The 20,594-nt window shown below is 35.1% G+C and overlaps 1 protein-coding gene across 7 annotated transcripts in view; it reads left to right on the top strand.

The window, feature by feature from the left end:
* Positions 1-20,594, top strand: part of TSC22D1 (TSC22 domain family member 1) — a 141,521-nt gene that overhangs the window by 28,481 nt on the left and 92,446 nt on the right. Inside the window, exons 2-3 of one of the 7 annotated variants that reach the window (XR_009347130.1) lie at positions 3,805-3,974; positions 4,868-6,799. The exons of 1 other annotated variant lie outside the window; for it this stretch is intronic. Coding sequence is in view for 2 of the 6 variants with exons in the window: in XM_059144832.1 (XP_059000815.1) it covers positions 3,818-3,974; positions 4,868-4,885 (175 nt within the window). In the remaining 4 variants the exon portion in view is untranslated. Of the gene's footprint in view, positions 1-2,502; positions 2,661-3,804; positions 3,975-4,819; positions 6,800-20,594 lie in introns of those variants that run through there. 5 more of the 7 variants (XR_009347131.1, XR_009347133.1, XR_009347132.1 and 2 more) reach the window with 5 other exon arrangements.

Below are 20,594 nucleotides of genomic sequence, written 5' to 3'. Positions count from 1 at the left end.
ATATAGCTGGATTTTCAGTAAGAATATTTAAAAATTTAAATATTATTGGTAATATTCAAATGATTGTATTGAGGTGTAGTGGATTAATAGCTCTCCTAACATCCATTTGAGTTCCTTTGTGGCATTTTAACACTGGTGATTTTGTTAGCTTTGTTTTGGAATTTATTCTCTAGTGGTTGAAATACAAGTTCTCTAGTGGTGTGCTAATTCTTTTCATCTCTTTAAACATCACATAGGAGGGACGCCTGGGTGGCTCAGTTGGTTAAGCAGCTGCCTTCGGCTCAGGTCATGATCCCAGCGTCCTGGGATCGAGTCCCACATCGGGCTCCTTGCTCCGCAGGGAGCCTGCTTCTCCCTCTGACTCTGCCTGCCACTCTGTCTGCCTGTGCTCGCTCTCACTCTCTCTCTTACAAATAAATAAATAAAATCTTAAAAAAAAAAAAAAAAAAAAAACATCACATAGGAGAATGCTGCCTATTAAAATAGAATTAAGTGAGGTCCTACTGTGTCATTCTTAAGAGCCTTTAGCAATAGTAATCTCACAAAGGCTGCTCATTCTTGTTTGAATTATGATCTCATTTTGAAAGTGCCTTTACATTTTTCTTTATAAATGATATATTATCAAATCCACAGTTCTTCATAAATAATTAACTCCTGAAGCAAGAGAGATACTGGCTCTCCTCAATGATTCAAAATGATTTCTATTTAAGGAAATCTGTCTATTCAGTTTTTGAGTATGAATATGTTGAATCCACAAGTTTTGGTATATCAGGCAAAATAAAGATGTTATTTCCTGAAAGTCATCTCACTTGGGAGAAGTTAATGAGTGGATATACTTCTCCAGCCCTATAACCTATCCTAAGAACATTTGTTTTTCTTTTTTATGTGTTTGTATTTTTAAGTTATGAATCCTGTGGGGTATGGTAAATAAATCAAGGGCTTAGAGCTTCTACTGTAGAAGAAATTGTAAACTTAGCCTACTGTTAATCAGAGCAAGCTATGATTTCTTAGTTGTTTTTCATTTTCAAAGCAAAGTGAGCCTGTAACTTAGAAAACAATTTACTAGTTGTATTTCTTATTCCCAAATGGAATGCTCCCCCTTTTTTTCATTAGAGGTATTGTTACTACTGATTAGTATTCAAGAAATGAAGGAAAGCTGGGAAATTTGGAAAATCATAGCTTTATGGTTTCTGAATTTATTTTTTAAAACTGTATCTTAAAGTAGTTAAGGTTTACTTAGATCTCATCAATTTGGAAATCTTTAATCTTATGCTTTATATTAAGATATTGAACCTGAAAAAGAATGTTTTGCTGAGGAAGTTGATTAGAAAAGACTAGAGGGTGATTTTTTAATAATTAAAAAATACTTGAATAGCACCTTGTTAGCACAATATACAGAGTCCCTCCTCATCTATATGGGTTACATTCCAAGACTTCCAGTGGCTATCTGAAACCTCAGATTGTACCAAGCCCTGTTTGTACAGTCTTTTCCTGTATATAACATACTTCTGGTAAAGTTTAATTTATAAATTAGATACAGCAAGAGATAACAATAATAAAATAGAACAATGATAATATATGGTATAAGTTACGAAAATGTGGTTTCTCTTTTCAGAATCTTATTATATGTACTTACCCCTCCATTTGTAATGATGTGAGATGATGAGGTGCTTAGCGATGAGATGAAGTGAGTTGAATGGCCTATGCATTGTGATGTTGTGTTAGGCTGCTATTGACCTGACGATGTGTCAGAGGATCAGCGGCTTCGTGATCATGGTTGAACGGGGTAACTGGAACCATGAGAGCAAAGTCATGGGGGGTTTTGTACTTATGCCTAAGATACTGTAGGTGCAGTGAATACATAAATAAGCTAGCTCTAATGTACTAATTCTAAGCCTTTCTCATCTGTTAAAAAGCCACCCCTTAAGAACTCCAGTTGTGGAATTCTTTGTTAATCTATTTGGAATTAAAAAAAAATTTTTTTTTGACTCTTGAAAATATGTAGAGTACAGTTCTTGTGATATTTAGTATTCAGATCTTTTTCTAATTTGTACTCCTTTCCTTTCATCATCCCTCATAGACCTCCTCAGTGTGATTGCACTGTAAAATACTGTTGTAAGCTATTGTTCAAAAAGTGTAGTCTTCAAAACTAACAGACTTTAGGACTTAAAATTTGTTGGAAACTTAAAGTAAAAAATTAGCTGCCACGCAGTCTCGTAGAGTACTTCCGTAGTTATTTATTGATACGTCTTGCTAGGTGGCAGTTTCACCCCCTTGACGTCTTTTAGATTTCTTTTCCCCCTTCTTTACATTTTGGAAATCACAGATTTGGTGGTTAATTTCTTAGGTGTTCTTTTCTTAGTCCAAACTGTTTTTATTTCTCACTTGTACAGAATTGAGTATATTCCTAAAGCAGAAGGGTTAGATTGTCTTTCTTCTTCAGGCTTTAAGAAAATTGGAGTCTAAATGTTGTTAGGTAATGGCATAACAATTCCTTTTCAGCTGTTGGTATATTTCCAAACTGGCTGGCAGAGCCAGGAGGAAGTGAAGGCCTTAAAACACTAACTTTGGTCGGTTGCTACCTTCTTAGTGCTGAGACTATAACCTTTGTTGGTTGATTGATAGAGAACAAGAGAGCACAGTCCTCGTTCCACTAACAGGTAAGGAACCCTTCTGATAATGAGTTGGCGTGAGAGAAATTATTTGATAGCTTTTTTTTTCTTAATTTATTCCCATATATAACATGTCCCTGAAATAGTATAGTGTGACTATGTTCTATACAACAGAAATGTGCAGCACCTTTCTATTTAGGATAAGATCTGAAATTTAATAGGGATGTATCAACTCTGTACCACAAAGTATGATTGATCTGTTTTCCACTATTAAAATTTATTCTGCAGTCCCTATAACTTTAAATACATATCTGCCTATCTTATTCTCCTTTCAGCTTTTCCTTGATCAGATGCTATGTGCTTTGAGCTTCCTTCTCTTATTTACCTTATTCCTATAATAAAACGAACTATTTTCCCGTATCTTTATCATCATCTGTTATTTGGGTATGTCTTACTGCTTTAATTTCTGCATTGTAGCCCTTAATGATTTATTTCCTGGTCCTTCTTAACCCAAAACCAAATGATCATACATTTAAAAAAGATTTTTACATTGTATTACCGATGTCCACTATTCTAGCCTCCAACTTTTAAATATGAGTGCTTGAAGAATAAATCTTTTTCAGTGACAGTAGTTGTAACTTGATAAAATTTAGGCTTAGCTTTGTATTGCTGTAATATGGGACTGTAGTCTGATTAATTCTTTAAATTACTGAAGACTTAAAAATGAGAACAAATTCAGCTTCTTAGACAATTCCCAAAGTTTAGTAGTATTTCTGTTAATATGCTTGATTATTCTGTTTCTCGTTTTCAATCCATCTTCTTCTCTTTGACAGAAGAACTAACTGGGACTCCTCCTTTGATATACCTGAGGTCGAGTGCCTTTCCCCTGTCCCTTTAAGACAACTGTACTCTTGTTTCTAGTCATAATTTAATCATTTTTGATTCAGTCTTCCACTCGAAGTTGGGTGGTTTGTCACAGAGTATGTTATGGCTTACACCAAGATAGGTCCCTTCTTAATAGTTACTGAGGAATTAATCATTTGTGGTGACAGATTTCTAAAATTCAAATTAAGAAGGCACTAAAGTATGCCCAAAGGTAGCTCCTTTTTGTCCTGAGGATAAGTCATTACAAACTCAAATGACCAGAGAATGTAATTTCTTAATAAGAATTTTTTCTTAAATCTATATTCAGCTCTCTATTTCAGTGCTTCTCTCCTACCAGAGGTGCAAGGAGTGATCCTAGAACCACAGATACAGCCAAGACCACGGAGAGCTTTTGACGTCAGGGGTCCACTTTCTCCACTGAACCCTTGGAGGCAGAATATCCAGCTTCTGGAGAGAGTGGGAAAGGATAATAAACAAGTGGGTGCTTTCCATTATTTACTTGGGTTTATTTATAGATTGGAGTGTCCTTCCATTGCCCATTTAATTCTATTGGTATACTCCTTGGGTTCATATAAGAACCAAGTGGGGCTGCAATCTGTTTGTTTTTTCTAAGAATGCTAACTAGTGCCCATTCAAAAAAAGAGACCTACAATTTATTTAATTTTCTCTCCAGATAATTAAAGCAAAGTGGATGATTTGGGGGCACTAGATTTTGTGACTGCCTGTGTAGTCCACAGGAATTTTAAGAAGGAATATTTGCCCATTTTAACCTTGAATGGTATTAGTGGACTTCTAAATGCTCTTTTATATTGCAGTAATTAAGAAGTTTTTGTATTTCATCTTTGGGCAAGCTGGACATCTGAACTCTCCTAATTTACACAGTCTGATGTCCAGGCGATATCCTACCTGTTAGAACTTTTTGGTCTTTTTCCTACCTCAAACTTTAGGACTTCATATTAATTAGATCTTTTAGAAGATATGATGATAGTACCATTATGGTTTTACTGTCAAATTGAGGCTTCATTCTTTAATAAGATAAATGTGAATGATTATAAGTTTCAGGATGTATTATCCCTGAAAGCTATGTTAAATATATACTCATAAGTAGTTTTCCAGTCCCTAAGAATAATGTTATTTGTGGCAAAGAGCCTTGTCCTAGATGTTTCCCATGGCATTAAGATGGTTTTCTCTTAGTTTCTTTGATGCCAAGGGTAGGATCTGATTCCAGGAAGTTCTTAATCATCTACAATGGGTAGAACATGAACTTTGGTATCTTTGGCAAGTTTTCATTTTTCCTTGGTGGATTCCTTCTGTGACTCCAGGTATCTTGATAATGGGAGACCGGTTTATTTGTTCTCTTAATTGCCCAGATTTCTTTCAACTGGTAAACATCATACTACTTCAGCAAAAGGAATTCTTCTAGCAGAGCCTTCATGGATGATATCTGTCACACATGCAGCACCTGCAGTTTGGAAGGCAGTGGTGAACGGAGCCATGCAATATATCTAGAAGACACAAGGATGAGAGAGCCACCTGATCTTGTCATTTATAAACTTTAAGATTTACTCTGGTGTACTCTTGGTCTGGAAATGGAAAGGCTCAATAATGAAATAATTTTTTGAGATTGGAGTTTTACATGGCCATGCAAATATTCCTTTCTATTCAGAAGACTGAAATAGAGGAAGTATGAGAGACTCCTTTCTTTTCAAAGCAGCTCTCTGTTTCACTTAGAAGATTTGTGGGATTGAAAATCACCTTAATGATGCAGGCAACCCCACCTCCCCCTTTTAAAAAATATTATAGGAGATCCCAAAAACTTCTGAAACTGTTTTTTGTTGCCTGACACTGAAAAGAACTAGTAAATAAAAGGTGAACTTTTTAATGATTCCCAAATTACTTTTAGTATTAGGATACAGTCTTTTAGCTTATCTTTTCTCTGGTCTTGAGCCTTAATTCTTATTTGTCTAAACAACAAAGATTCTAGCATGAAGGAAAAGAGACGTCTTTTGAGATCAAAGTAGCTTGGTCAGTCTTCTAAAATAGTAAATACCTATTAAATTTGAGGTATTGTTCTGCATTGAAGGCATTCTAAGTTTGAGTGATACTGAAATGAAGAAATATTTTATTGAGCAAAGGCAATTAGTAGTATTAGAATAAGCCTCTACATGTGAATAAGTGTTGCAAAATCGTTTCCCAAATGGAAGGAGTTATCAAAATACTTCTATTTTTCTCTTTGGTACCTATTAACTGGTCAGTCAAAAGCTATTAAAGAAGTTTCTAAAAGTTACCTGATGCTGCCAGTTTGTTTTATTTGGTATACTTTTTAGGAATAGAAATTGTAGAGTTAGGAAGCATCTAAAATGTTTTAGGGATCTTGAAGGTCTTAGGAACCACATTTACTAAGTTATAACCTGGCCTTTAGTTTTTCTTTCCATGAGACCTGTTTTTTTCCTCGTTAATTATAAATTTTTGTATAGTACTTAAAAGTTTAAAAGAATTTTAAATTTGAACTAAAATATCCATAGGGAGCTCTGAATTCCCATGAATGATTATAGCTTTTTATGCTTGATATGTTATTGTTAAATATGAATAAGACAGTCTTTACAAACACGTAAATTAAATCATACCAGCCATTTTAGAAAGACTCAGGGGAAATGAAAGTGAAATTTGTTTGGAAATTAAGTTGAACTCTGAACCACAGTACCAACCAGTTTATGGCCTGTGCGATTATTAGCCTTTTGTTTCAGCTTTAAAGATGAAAAGTGATTTAATCTCTTAACCTCATGCTTTGATTAAATTTTAGCTCTGTTCCTTAAAGTGTGCAAAAGAAATGTAAGTGCATTTCCATTCACCTCATGCTACTAAAAGCTATTTAAAAGTGAAAATTTTTGTATATTAATGTGAACTGATTTGTTTATTTAAACTTTTATTTTGATACATTTCCTTTCAGATTTTTTTATATTTCGTGTCACTATGCAACCTATATTTTTCAGTGTTTATTTTATGATTATTAGTATAAGCTAATTTTTTTTTCTAGAATGACTAATTCTGTAATATTTGTATTATGTGATCATTTGAAAACTAATAAATATTTTCTCCATGAAAAAAATGCACTTACTGATAAATGGCTTATTTTTGTTTCAGGAGTAGACAATGAAAACAACTATTTTTAAGTGTATTTTAATTTTATGTGTCTTCCTCTAAGTATTTCTGAATATATATCCTATTCTTGTGTATGTTGATCTTTTTTGAAAAAAATTTCTCAACAAACTGTTAAATTAAAATGATTCTTTATTGGGTCACCCAGTGCCAAATGTATTGAAATAGGTGATCTATTTAGTCTTTTTTTCCATTTTCCTAATTAGCTTCATCTTTGTTTCCAGAAGTGGGTTTCTTTCTTTCTTTCTTTCTTTCCTTTTTTTTTGTTTTTTTTTTCCTTTAGATGCCGTTTTGGTGTGTCCATTTTGCAAACCATTAAAACTCTCAAGGAAATATTGTAAATATCAGGAATAATGTGGTCAAATCTTTTAAAGTGAGACTGATCAAAATATAACTCCTTATAAAATAGCATATAAAAGAAAAATCCTCGACCCAGAAAAAGAACATTTGGAAATATTGGCTGATTGGAGAACTATCCAGTTCACAAGAGCTGTTAACAAGAGAAGAAAAATGTTTTATATTTTAATGTTCTATTCGAACAGATAATCATAGAAGGAGAAATCTTGACTTGAGAGACTCTTGCTTTTAACCTTATCAGGACAACATGGAAAAGGATGAAACTTGTTTTTTATGATTCTTTATAGCTACATAAACTTTAATTGAAGCCACTGGAACAATTTACCTTTTCTATGCATAGTCTGCTAGAAGCAAGAGGGGTTTCTCTTTCAATTAGAAGAAAACATATGTAAAAAGTGGACTCCAAAAATTAAAAACATTGTGATGGGGTCCTAGGCAAGAAATAAAAGTTGAATTAATGACAACTTGTGGATTAAAATGAAACCATTTGGCTCCCCAAAGAAACACTCTGAAAAAATAAAGAAAAAGGAAATTATGATTTAGAATAGTACTGTGTTTGGAGGGTAAAAGGAAGCTAAAATTCTTGGCTTTATTACTCTGGTAAGTTTGGAAAAGGAGTTGAGATTCTGTGGATAAAATTTTGTTTTTAGAATTAAAGCCATTAAAAGATTTCACAGATGTATTCCAATGGAAGGCTATATTTTTTTACTTGAATACAAAAAATTATCAGCCTTAGCTATATATGCATAAAAGATTGGGGTGTGGGGGGTTTAAATAAAAATTCTGTACCAGAAACTTCAAACATACTGTAAAGATAATGGTGAAATGAGAGTTTTAAACACTTTAATTTTTATTATGTGGACTCTTCCCTATACTGTCTTCAAAATAAAATCATTACAGAATGTTAAAATGGCTTACCTTTATATCTTTGAGGTATGAGAACATAGGCTTATTATTCACCATCATTCATTGGATTAACTGTAGTATAAAATTTTGATTTTGTTCTTTAGTGAGGAGACAAAATATCTTTTGTTTTAAAAAAGTGAATGTCACATAAGCAATGTGGCTGACAAAAGTTCTGACCTTACAATTTATTGTAAATATGAGCTCAGATCTTATTGAAACAATTGAGCAAAATGTCAGTGCTTAGATGTCCTAAGCAATTGCTTGCTTTCTATTCAGTTATTTTTATTTCCCATTAAAAAGATTGCATATTAATATAGTCCTAAAATGTGAAAGATTTTTGTTTTCAAACATAAGCATAGAGGTGCTCTAGAATTCTTTTCCACTAGCATCCTCTAAGGTAATTAGATTACTGCGGTAAATGTTAGGGAACTTCAAAGTATGCTTCGGAGTTTTCAGGAATTATGATCAAAGGGATCTCTACTCAAGAGGTAAGGTCTGGCATAGGTAGAAAAATGTGAAATGTGTTCAATAAAATGTCTGATGGTAAAGTCCAACTACAACAGATATCCTTAGATTTTCAGACAGGTGTGGAATTAGGAAAGTAATTTTTCCTAAAAATCTCTCCCAGAAAAAAGGATGAACCACAAATATGTTTTTGTAGGACTTTGGAGTGCATTTAGGTACATATATCCACAGACATTGTACCTTTGGTGTACTTAAGCCTCCTGTATTTCAGGGTATCTTTTACCTGTGCTCTCTTAGTGTTTATCATCCATTTTCAATTTAGGGTTTCTTAAGCTCTGAGCACTATTAAAATATTATAATTTGTATGGAAAGTTGAGTACATACTCCATGGGATTATTGCTTGGCTTCATTTTGCCTGTTTTGGTTACATGATATCTAGAACCTAGAAAAACAGTTGTACTGAATAATGTTTATCTTGGCTTGAGAAACAAATTAATTTGAGTTTTAAAAGCATTCATTTATGCTATAACTTGGGGGAATTTGTTATATAATGCTTTGAAAACTATGTTGGGTAGTATATAAAATCATTTAGAGAAAAATGTTATGCTGTTATTCTCTGAGGAATATTAAGTAGGTTCACAGTGAAGTGTTAGCATATACTATTTAGTATATCAGAATCAAAGGAAAATGCAATATTCAATACAAATGATCTAGAAAAATGATTTAGGTTTTTTTTCCCCCCTAGAAATACTAGTATAGTCTATTCAATAGATGGTAACATAGATACCACAATAATCTTCCATCCTGTCTTAATTCTTATAAGAACACTAGCTTGTGGACATTGGGTGTTTAGTTAAAATAGTTGGCTATATCTGCTCCACTTTCATCTTTATGGTAGAGCAAATGATAATGTTGATACGTGAACCTGAGCGAGAACTCACTACTTCATGAGGCAGATGATTTCATGTTCAGGATGCCCTAATGGTGAGAAGTCGATCCAGGGTTTGCTTCCATATCATATTTTATTTGAAAATTACCAGAGACATCTAGTTTAGCACCTTTGTTTTATATACAAAGGAATGAATATCCAGGAATATCTCCTGTATTTCTGATCTCACACAATGGATACACAGTTGTAGGACCCAAGTATCTTGACTGCGAGCTCAGGGATCTGTACTCTGCTGCTTCCTTGTGTTGTTCCTAGTTCTGGACAACATGAAGCAAGTCTGATTTGGCTCAACTATGCCAGCCTCCAGATGTTTTAAGATGACTGTAATACTGTATAAATTTCAAGCCCGTTTTGTAGTTGTTTTTATTTCTAAATAGATGAAGCACCTCCATCTTACTGCCTTTATTCATGTAACATAGTTTTGAAATCCTTAAAGTTTTTTTTAGATCTTCTCTGAACATGCTTCTGTTTATCGTTGTTCTTAAGGTGTGACAACACAGTACAGGTTTGTTGAGCCTGTTCGGCCCTAGAGCACTCATGTCCCTTTGTTTATCCTTAGATATCCAGTAAGGTGCCTAATTTTATGCGCAAAAAAGTTCCATAGTGATATGCAAAATATTTCATATCTAAAGATTAGTCTAGTAGTCTTTATGTACAGGCAAATATGTACAGTTCAGTGGGAAAGAAAAAAAATCTTAATACCTAAGACCTTGAGAAGTCACAGTTTAGAAAATACGGTCTTCCAGTGTTTGCTTGCTTAGTTCTGACTCAGATTAACTATCAGTTCCATTTTAAATGACTTGTATAATGTGAAATGTTATTTTTCAGTTTGTCCTTGCTAACTTAAGGGTAACCAGGCCCGTTGGAGCTAAACTGTTGACACGTGACTGACAATGAGAAGAAAATCAACTTTGGTTTAGTAACATAATTAAAATTAGAAACAAAAAGCTGCTTCAGTGGAAAGGTTTGGGATATATCCCAAGCAGCAGAAGATGGTGAAGTAGCCACCCTGGAAATCTAAGAATGTGGCCTGAGTTCTGGTGAAGGCATAGTCTTATGATGCCTCTTGAAATGTAGTGGGATACTCTGCTAGAGCAATGTTTTAGCATAACAGCTTTTTTTTTTTTTTTTTTTAGCATAACAGCATTTTAAATGATCAGTTATTTAGCTTTTTTCACCCAGATTCTTAAATTGAGCTCCTGTAAGGTACAAGGTTGCATGTACCTCACAGGGTACATGTTGACCTTTGTTGGAGAAATACTGGTTTGAAATTGGGTATGTTACCCTACCTGAGTTAGAATTCTAGGGCACAGGAGGGAGAAAAGAACACACACATGCCTGCTCTATGCAGCTTTGGCCAGCTGCTTTATATATATTTACCCAATTTAATCCAACTGATCCGTGAGAAAGGTAATTTTTTTAATTCAGTTCATGCACAAATGCAGAAGCCCAGAGGTTTCAGAATCTGCCTGAGGGCACATAATCATTGAGCAACAAAGATGGCATTTGAAAGATCTGTCAAAGTGGAAAGAATTCTCTTGCACCATTGATTGCCAAGCATTTTTACCAGAAAGAACACATGATTTCAGGAACATTTTTTTTTTTTTTTTTTTTTTTATAGAACAAAGGTGTTTAAAGTAGATAAGAGGGGTATATTACTTAGTATGCATTTTTAAGTTGACTCTTAAAAAAACTCATTTTTAGTTTTATCGGGAAATTGACCAGAAAGTACAGAGACCCTGTTTTCCCCTCCTGTAACATATACCCTGTTTTCCTCCCATAGTTTACCTTATTAACCTCTTGCTTTTGTGTGGCACATTTGTTGTACTTAATGAACTAATATTGATAGACATCATCAAGGTTTATTCTTGAGTCATATAGTTCTTTGGGTCTTGCTGAATATTTTTGTATCAGTGAGATACTGATCTTTAATTTTCCTTTCTTGTAATTTCTTGGTCTGATTTTGATATTAGATTTGCCTCAGTCTATGAATGAGGAATTGTTCAGTTTGTTGGTATCATCTCATTAAATATTTGGTAGAATTCACCCGTGAAACCACTTGTGCTTGGTGCTTTCTGTTTGTGAAGGTTATTAATTATTGATTAAATTTCTTAATAAAGATAACCTTATTCAGTTTGTTTCTTCTTGTGTAAGTTTTGGCAGATTGTATCTGCCAAATATTGGCAGATTGGTTTCGTTCATTTCATCTAAGTTTTCAAATTTGTGTTGATAGAGTTGTTCATAATACTCCTTATTAGCCTTTTAATGTCCAAAGGACTGGCTATAATGACCCCTCTTTCATTTGTAATATTAGTTGTTCCTTGTTTCTTTTTAATTGTTAGCCTGGCCAGAGATTTATCAATTTCATTGACAAAACAGTCAGATTTTGGTTTAGTTTTTTCCCCCTATTTTACAGTTTTCAGTTTCATTGATTTTTGCTCTAATTTTTATTTCTTCTACCTGCCTTATTTATATTGCTCTTCTTTCTAAGCATTGTTTTTTGTACTATCCCAGTATTTTGGTAAGTTGTATTTTCATCTTATAGTTTGAAATATTTTAAAATATCTCTTGAGTTTTTTTTTTTTTTTTTTTTTTTTTTTTTTTTTTTTTTTTTTTAACACTAGTGTGTTATCTTGAAATATGTTCTCCAGGTATTTTGGGATTTCCATCTACCTGTAAATACTTGTTATTTGTTATTGACTTTGTTTAATTCCACCATGGTTTGACTTTTTACTTAGTGTTATTTCTATTCTTTTAAAATTTTTTTATGATGTGTTTTATGGCCCTTGATCATGGTGAGTGTTCTGTGTGAGCTTGAGAAGGCATAGTTTGTTGTTGGATGAAGTTTTCTTTGGGTGTCAACTTAAGTCCAGTTGATTGGTGCTGTTCAGTTCAGTTTTTTCTGCCTGCTGGATCTGTCGGTTACTGATAGGGATAGAATAGTGTTGAAGTCTTTAAGTGTAATAGATTGGTTAATCAGTTTCTTGTTTTAGTTCTATCAGTTTTTGCCTCATATATTTTGATGTGCTATTGTTAGGCCAGTGTATATTAAGACTTGTTATGTCTTCATGGAAAATTGATCCTTTCATTAGGTAATGACTCTCTCTATCCCTGGTAACTTGTACTTGTTATAAAGTTGGCATTTCCTGAAATTAAGCTATTTTAGCTCTATTTTGATTACTGTTGTTATTGTATAATTTCTTTATCCTTTTACTTTAGTCTACCTATATCTTTATAATTAAAGTGGGTTTCTGATAGACCCCTTTTATCTACATATATCTATATATTTAAAGTAGGTCTTGTTTTTTTTTTTAATCCTCTTGGTAGGCTTTGTCTTTTAATTGATCTTTTTCAGCCATTTACATTTAAAGCAATTATTGATATAGTTGGATTAATATGTTGTTTGTAACTTTTCATTGTCTTTGTTTTTTTAAAATCTATTTTGCCTTCCTCTTATTTTTTCTGATCTTGAGTACTGCGTGTAATTCTGTTTGCTCTCTTAGCATACTTCTAAAATTGTTTTTTTTAGTTGTTGCCTTAGAGTTTGCAGTATACATTTATAACTAATCTACCTTTAGATAATACATACTACTTCATGGATAGTGCAGGTATCTTGATAATAGAGTATTTCTGCTTTTTCTCTCCTATCCCTAATAACATTGCTGTCCTTTATTTCACTTTTCCTTAAGCTCTAATCAACCAAAATATTGTAGCTTTCATTTTGAACAAACTGTGTTAACATCAATTTAGAGTTTTAAAAAGATTTTGTTTTGCCTTTTGAAATTACTTCTCTGATGCTCTTCCAAAAGGAAATTGTATAGACCCATGACTTATATAAACTTTCTTTTCTCTGGAGAACTTATTTTAGCATTTGTTTCAAGGCAGGTCCACTGACAAATTCCTTCCATTTTTGTGTGAGAAAATTTCTTTTTCTGCTTTCATTTGCAAGGATACCTTTGCTGTATACAAAATTCTAGATTGGTAGGGTTTTTTTTTCTTTCAACACTTTATTCATTCTGTCTTTTTGCTTGTATGATTTTTGAAGAAATATCTGATGTAATTGTTATCCTTATTCCTCCGTAGGTCACGTTTCTTCTTCTCCCCACTCCTACCTCTGGTTTCTTTCAAGATTTTTCCTTTGTCTTTGATTTTCTACAGTTTGAATGTGATATGCCTAAGTGTAGATATTTTGGATTTATCCTGCGTCATACTCTCTGAGCTTTCTGGATCTGTGCTCTAGGGTGTCATAAATTTTGGAAAATTCTCAGGCATTATTTTTTCAAGTATTTCTTTAGTTCCTTTCTCTCTTCTTCTCCTGGTATTCCCATTGTGCATATGTTACCTCTTTTAAAATTGTCCCATAGCTTTTGGATATTCCTTTTTTCCCTTCTTTTTTTCAGTTTAGGAAGTTTCTATTGACATGTCATTTTAGCTCACTGATTCTTAGGCTATGTGCAGTCTACTTATGAGCCCATTAAGTACAGTCTTCATTTCTGACTTTGATTTTGAGTCCTAACATTTCTTTTTGATTCTTTCCCATCCGTTTTTTAATGTTACCCCTTTTTCCACTAGAGCTTTTAGTGTATTAGTAGTTATCTGAAATTGTTGGTCTAGTAGTTCAAACATATCTGCCATATCTGAATCTGGTTCTGATGCTTGCTTTGATACTCAGATTTTGTGTGTGCATGTGTTTTGGTTTTTGTTTTTTAATTTTTAGGATGCTTTACCATTTTTTGTTAAATGCTAGACATGCTATATTGGAAAAGGAACTTAGACAAATAGGTCTATAGTGAGGTTTTATGTTGATGTGGCTAGGTGTTGGTCTGTTTACTGTTTGTTCTATCTGTATGTGTCAGAGGCTGAAATTACCTCTATGTGCTTTTTTGGGGGGGGCAATCTGTTTTCTTTGGGATTCCTTAGAAACTTTATAAACAGAATCCGAGCCTTGCCATTCTTTCACTAATTGTTTGTTGATATAGTGGGTAAGGTGTGGGGATAGGGGAAGTGCTTTGTGGTCCTATCATTAGGTGTCAGTCTTTCAGCAGACTCTGCTGTTGGCTTTCACCTTCTCAAGTGCCCTGCTTTCCTCGTATGAAACATGAAGGCTAGAAAAGGCCTGATTTGGATACTTCCCTTTCTCCATTTTATTAGAATTGGTACAATAATATTCCTTGTGGGAAGCCCTTTGTTAAAGAGAACCATATGCTTTGGGTATATTTCCTTCTCCTGTCTCCAGGAGTAGAGGAGGTTTTTCTCTGTTCAATACCCTACAAATTTGGTGGGGCTTCTGGGGATAAAATTTATGGAAATGTAAGAGGCCCCATAAGATTGATTTCCCAGGAATTTTTAATCTCTCAAGCTTATGTGCTCTCTGTCTCTGACTCTCTGACTAACTGCTAGCAGTTAGTCAGTTCCTTTTACGTTTTTCTACCCAGCGGGCTCCAGTGTTGATTTCTCCTGGTAAGCTGCTGATACTTGTATTTGCCTGGTACCTCACTTTTGGAGCTGGAGGTTGGTCCTGTAACCTTGGTTCTCTGATGGATTGAAGAGGAGGTGTTGATTTTCAGTTTAGCTCTTCTTGTTGTGTGCTCTGAAATGACAGCTTTTACTTGTTGGACTGGAAACTGAAAGTCACTGAGCATTTTTAAATATTTGAATTTGACTTCAAATTGGTTTGTGTCTTTTCACAGATAATGGAGACTTCTAAGCTATATTACAGTTGTTTAATTTGGTTCATTTAATCCTGTTGATCATCTACGTACTAAATTTTATGCGTCTCCCAAGCTTTGGTGATAATGAAGATGCTTCTACCCTTGTACACCTCTTTGCAAAGTCTTTTGCTGTTATCGTTGTCCTCCACATCCTGGATGGATCTTTTGTATCTTGTCAAGGACTTTGTGTCTTTAGTACTTTATCTTTTTATGAGCAAATCTCCCTCTCTATTGGATCCTTAGTGTATCTAGTTATTTAGTCCTGTATCATCTTAAGGAATTTTGATTCTTTCCCCACCCTCTAACTTCTGCGGTCTCTGTTCACTCTTACTGTCTACTCAGTAAGTAAGTTATAGTTTCTCAAGTTCTGTTTATTTTTCAGTCTATTCCTATCTGGCTTTTGCATGTAATACCACTAGAATTGCTCTTGTCAAAGTCACCCAGGTCCTCGCTGTTGCCAAATCCATTAGACACTTACCTGTGCCTTTTTATTTGATCTTTTAACAGAACTTAGTGTAGTTGAACACTTCTAACTTTCGAAATGCCCTTTTCTTAACTTCCATAACAGCATATGCTTTTGGTTTTCCTCCCTGCCTTTACTTTTTTAGTTGCTGTCGCTCCTCATTCTTTCATCCTACTTCGGATTTGTTCAGTGCTCAGTCCTTGAGCTTTTCTTTTAACCTCTTCTCCCTTTACACTTTATTTATTTATTTATTTATTTATTTGGTCTCTATACCCAACATGGGACTTGAACTCAACCCCAAGAGTTGCACGCTATTCTGACTGAGCCAAACAGGTGTCCCCTTAGATAATCTTATCCATTACCATGGCTTAATACTTCTGTTAACTCTGCCCAAATCTTTATCTCCTCCTGTCTGCAGCCCTTCCTCAAAGCTCCAGTCTTGACATTCACTTGGATAATTAAAAAAAGTAAAGTGTTCGATCCTGGATTATTTTTCTCTTAGTCTCCCGTATCTCAGTGGAGCACCACTGTTTATTTCATTTTGTGAAAAACCATGGAGTCATCTCTAACTCATCTCCCATATACAGTATCTTCATTATTCATTAATTCAGTTGTTTGCTTTTGGACTTTTTAAAATGTACTTTATTTTACAGTGGGTTTTTATTTTTATTATTTTTTTTTAAATTTTAAGTAAAGGCTATGCCACACATGGGGCTCAGACTCACAACCCTGCAGTCAAGAGTCACATGTTCTACTGGCGAAGCTAGCCAGGCACCCCATTATTTATAGTGGTTTTAAGTTAACAGAAAAAATGACCAAATGGTACAGAGTTTCTATATTGATTCCCCCTCCCTCTTTTTCTACTAACATCTTGGCATTTATTTTGTACATTTGTTGAAGCTGAATCAGTTTTGATACATTAAAGTCCACAGTTTACATTAGGATTCTCTCATGGTGTCAAGCAGTTCTTTGGGTTTTGCTAAATGCATAATGTCCCATATCCACCATTAGGGTATTTTATAGGAGAGTTTCACTGTCCTTAAAAATCCTTCTTGTTCCACCTTTTCATCCTTCATTATCCCAATCCCTGGCAACTACTGATCTTTTTCTGTGCTGGTATTTTTGCCTTCTCCAAAATGTCATATAGTTGGAATTGTGCCATATATAGTCTTTTCCAGTGGCTTCTTTTATTTTGCAATATGCGGTTAGTGTTCCTTCTCATCTCTTTGTGACACAATAACATATTTCTTTTTATCACTGTCTAGATATGCCCTGGTTTTATTGATCTATTGAAGTACATCTTGGTTACTTCTTGTTTTGGGCACTTACAGATAAAGTGCTGTGAGCATTCATGTGCAAAGTTTTCTGTGGACATTTTCAGCTCATTTCAAAAAATACCTAGTTAGTGTGATTGTTGGGTCTTGTGGTAAGACTGTGCTTAGCTTTGTGAGAAACCGCCAAACTGCCTTCCACAGTGGCTGAACCATCTTGCGTTCTCGCCAGCGGTGAATGAGAGTTCCTGTTGCTCCACATCCACATCCTCATCAGTGTTTTGTGTTGGTGTTTTGGATTGTAGCTCCTCTCATAGGTGTGTGGTGGTTTGGTTATTTTAACTTGTAGCTCCCTGGTGATATGCTATCAAGGATCCTTTCATAAGCTTCTTGTCCATTTCTATGTCGTCTTTAGCCAGATGCCTGATTAGATCTTTTGCCTATTTAAAAAATTAGTTTTTCTTATTAGGGTGTTATAAGAGTACTTATGTATTTTAGATACCAGTCCTTTACCAGATAAGTGTTTTCCAAGTATCTTCTCTTTTCTGTAGCTTGTTTCCATTCTCTTAACAGTGTCTCTTGAAAAGCAGCAGTTTTGCATTTTAATGGAATCTACTTCATCAGTTTTTCCTATGGCAGATCATGCTTTTGGTGCTCAATCTAAAAACTTCTTGCTAGATCCATGGTTGCCTAGGTCTTCTGTGTTGTCTTGTGGAGGTTTTACAGTTTTGAGTTTTATATTTAGATCTATGATCAGTTTTGAGTTAATGGTTTTTGGAATAACATTTTCTTTGCATGTGGATGTCCAGTTGTTTTAATACCATTTTTAAAAAGACTGTCTTTTCTCCTTTGAATTGCTTTTGCTTCTTTTTCAAAGCTCGGACTTACCTCCTAAGTCTCTCTCAAACTTGTACATCTTACTATTTCCATCTTTCAATCTCTCCAAGTTGCCATCCCCTCTTACCTGAACAGTAGCCTTTACTGGTCTTCTTGCTGTATTTCTTGAACTCTACGTTCTTCACAGCCTATGACTTACTACAATTTTTTTTTTTTTTTAAAGATTTATTTATTTGACAGACAGCACAAGCAGGGGGAAAGGCAGGCAGAGCGAGAGGCAGAAACAGGTTCTCCCTGAGCAGGGAGCCCAATGCTGGATTTGATCCCAGGACCCTGGGATCATGACCTGAGCTTAAAGCAGATGGTTAACTGACTGAGCCACCCAGGTGCCCCTGACTTTTTACACTTTTAAAGCATAAATAAGATCATGTCTGTTTTCTGCTTAATACTAATTGCTTCCTTTGGTAAAAACAATAAAATCCAAATTCTTTTTCATGGCCTATTAGGCCCTAAATGATTTTGTCCTGACCTTTCCTCAGTTTTACCCTTGCTTCTATGACAACTTTGGGCTTATTTAGTCTCTGAATTATTTGAATTATTTATTCTCTATCTTAGGGGATTAGCTGCCCCATAGTAGGCACTGAGCACGTATTTTAATGGAGAAGAAAGACATGGGCAACCTTTGAAATGCCCAGATCTAGTGAGGGAGATCCACACATACGTAGATGAATTGCAATGCTACATTAGTGCTATTGGACAGTTGTAGTCCCAGAAAATAAGAGCTGAAAGATTAAAAAAGAAATCTTTGGGATTCTTTCTCACTAGTGCGAACCAGTGATTACAAAAGTCAGTTTATGAAGTCTTATTCCTGAGGCTTCTTAGCCATTAATTTATATTTTTATTATTGGCTACCATGGGGATCAACGTAACTCTCATCCCAGCAGTCCCAGACTTAGGATCTTCAGTGTCGGGAGAACCCATCATTCTGTGAGGACAGTGGAGGTACACTGGGGTAGGGGCAGTCTCAAGCCACCAAGAGGCCTTATGGCATACTAATTCGGCATTGGCTCTACAGACAGGGTTTGATTTTGAATACCTTGTGCTGCCATTAACCTTGGGCAGATCATTTCACTTTCCTGTGCCTTAGTTTCCCCATCTGTGAAGGAACTAATAAGCTTATAACATTGTTTTGAGGATAAAATGGGCAAATATATATATATAGCACATTTACTATGTGCCCAGTGCTGCAATAAAGGAAAGTATTTCTGTTATCCTATAAAGGCCTCATATAAGTAAAATTTTATTGCTTTAGGATAAAATTAACATTGAGTAACATGCAGGTCTCTCCACAGGTTCCTCACTCCCTACTTTACAGAGAAAAGACTTGATTCTCCCCACGGCAGACCTAAATCATACCTTTGTGCAACATTGTACCACCTCTGCTTTCTTAGATGTTCTCACATCTTAGTATCCCTTGTGCAACATTGTACCACCTCTGCTTTCTTAGATGTTCTCACATCTTAGTATCCCTTCTTTCTTTTCATATATACCTTCCTCCTGTCACCTAGTTCCCTCTACTATGCCTGTAAACACACTAACGTCTCTCCAGCTTAAAAAAAAAAAAAAAAGTAACGGTCTCTGCTGCCCCCCTCCTCATCTCCATACCCAAACTGAAACACAAACTTAACACTCTCTCCATTTACTTCTTCCAGCACTGCTCCCTTCTCAGCCTGCACCAGTCTTGTTTCTACCTCTTAATAACATCATCGAAATTATACTATTGAGGTTACCAGTGACCTCGTCACCAAATCAAATGGACAGTGCTCTTGTCAGCTGCATTCAATATGTTTGATGTCGTTCTCTTCAGATTTTTGGTTCTGTGGGTCTTTACATCTGTTTTCCTTATAGCTTTTTGGTGGTTCTTAGTCTCATTTGCAGACTCTTCTGACTCTAACAAGGTTTTGTTTTATATGTTGGGATTTCTAAGGTTGCATCCTTGGTCATGATGTCATTTCATTGTGTGTCTGGGTGCATAGTGCAGAGTCAGTGCCCTGATAATGAGGATTCAAGTTTAAGAACACAGGTCTGACTTTGTAGATCAAATACCTACTTGGCATCTCTTTGTGTGCTCTAATCCAGTCTTGCTTATTTTGTGTCTAAAATATCCCAATAACCTGTTTCTCTGTTTTCACCACCTTGGCTCAGTTAATTATTTCCTAATGTGAGCTACGACAGTTCTAGTTGGTACTCCTCTGTAGACCCTCGCGCTAATCGAATTCAGTCTCCACAATGCAGCCAGAGTCATGTTTCTCAAGACCCAAATGTAATGTTATTATTACTTTAATTAAAACACTCAGTTGGCTTTCTACTGCTCTTAAGATCCATGGGAAGGATAGAGATAGAAGTCCTTAAATACCACAATTTGTGAAACCCCGAAAGACCCAAGTCCCTGTTTTTTTCTCCAGTTGCACCTTTAGCCATGTGGTTTACTCCCTCCCGTCCGCCCGCCCCCGCCCCCCCTACATCCTTCATGGTCTCAGCTCAGTGGTCATTTCCTTGCCTCAGAACACCTCCTCTGATGTTCTTCGTTAGGTTAGGTGAGCATCTTTCTGGTCTCACAGTGCCATGAACATGCTATATTGTTGCCTGTCATCGTGGTTTTCCATTTTCCCTCTAGCTAAAAAGCCCCAAGAGGCCAGGGATCTTGTTTGCTTTTATCATTTGCCAGTACTTAGCACAGTAACTGGCGTATATCCATCATTTCCGTGATTCTTACGATGCCAGTTTTATTTTTCTTTTGCTAAGGAATAAAGTAATCCAGTGAAAAACAAGATCACAATATTGAAAGAGTTTTCTATAAGAGCTGAATTAACTTGAACTGGGTAACATTTTTTTCTCAGGCGCCCCCCCTCCCCGTTTCTATGATGGTAAAAGAAATGTTATTTAAGAAAAAAATTTTGGAGTCTATTTCTAGATTCT

The sequence above is a fragment of the Mustela lutreola genome, chromosome 13, assembly GCF_030435805.1.
Source record: "Mustela lutreola isolate mMusLut2 chromosome 13, mMusLut2.pri, whole genome shotgun sequence".
NCBI classification, from domain to species: domain Eukaryota; kingdom Metazoa; phylum Chordata; class Mammalia; order Carnivora; family Mustelidae; genus Mustela; species Mustela lutreola.
This window is presented reverse-complemented; position numbering and strand designations above follow the sequence as displayed.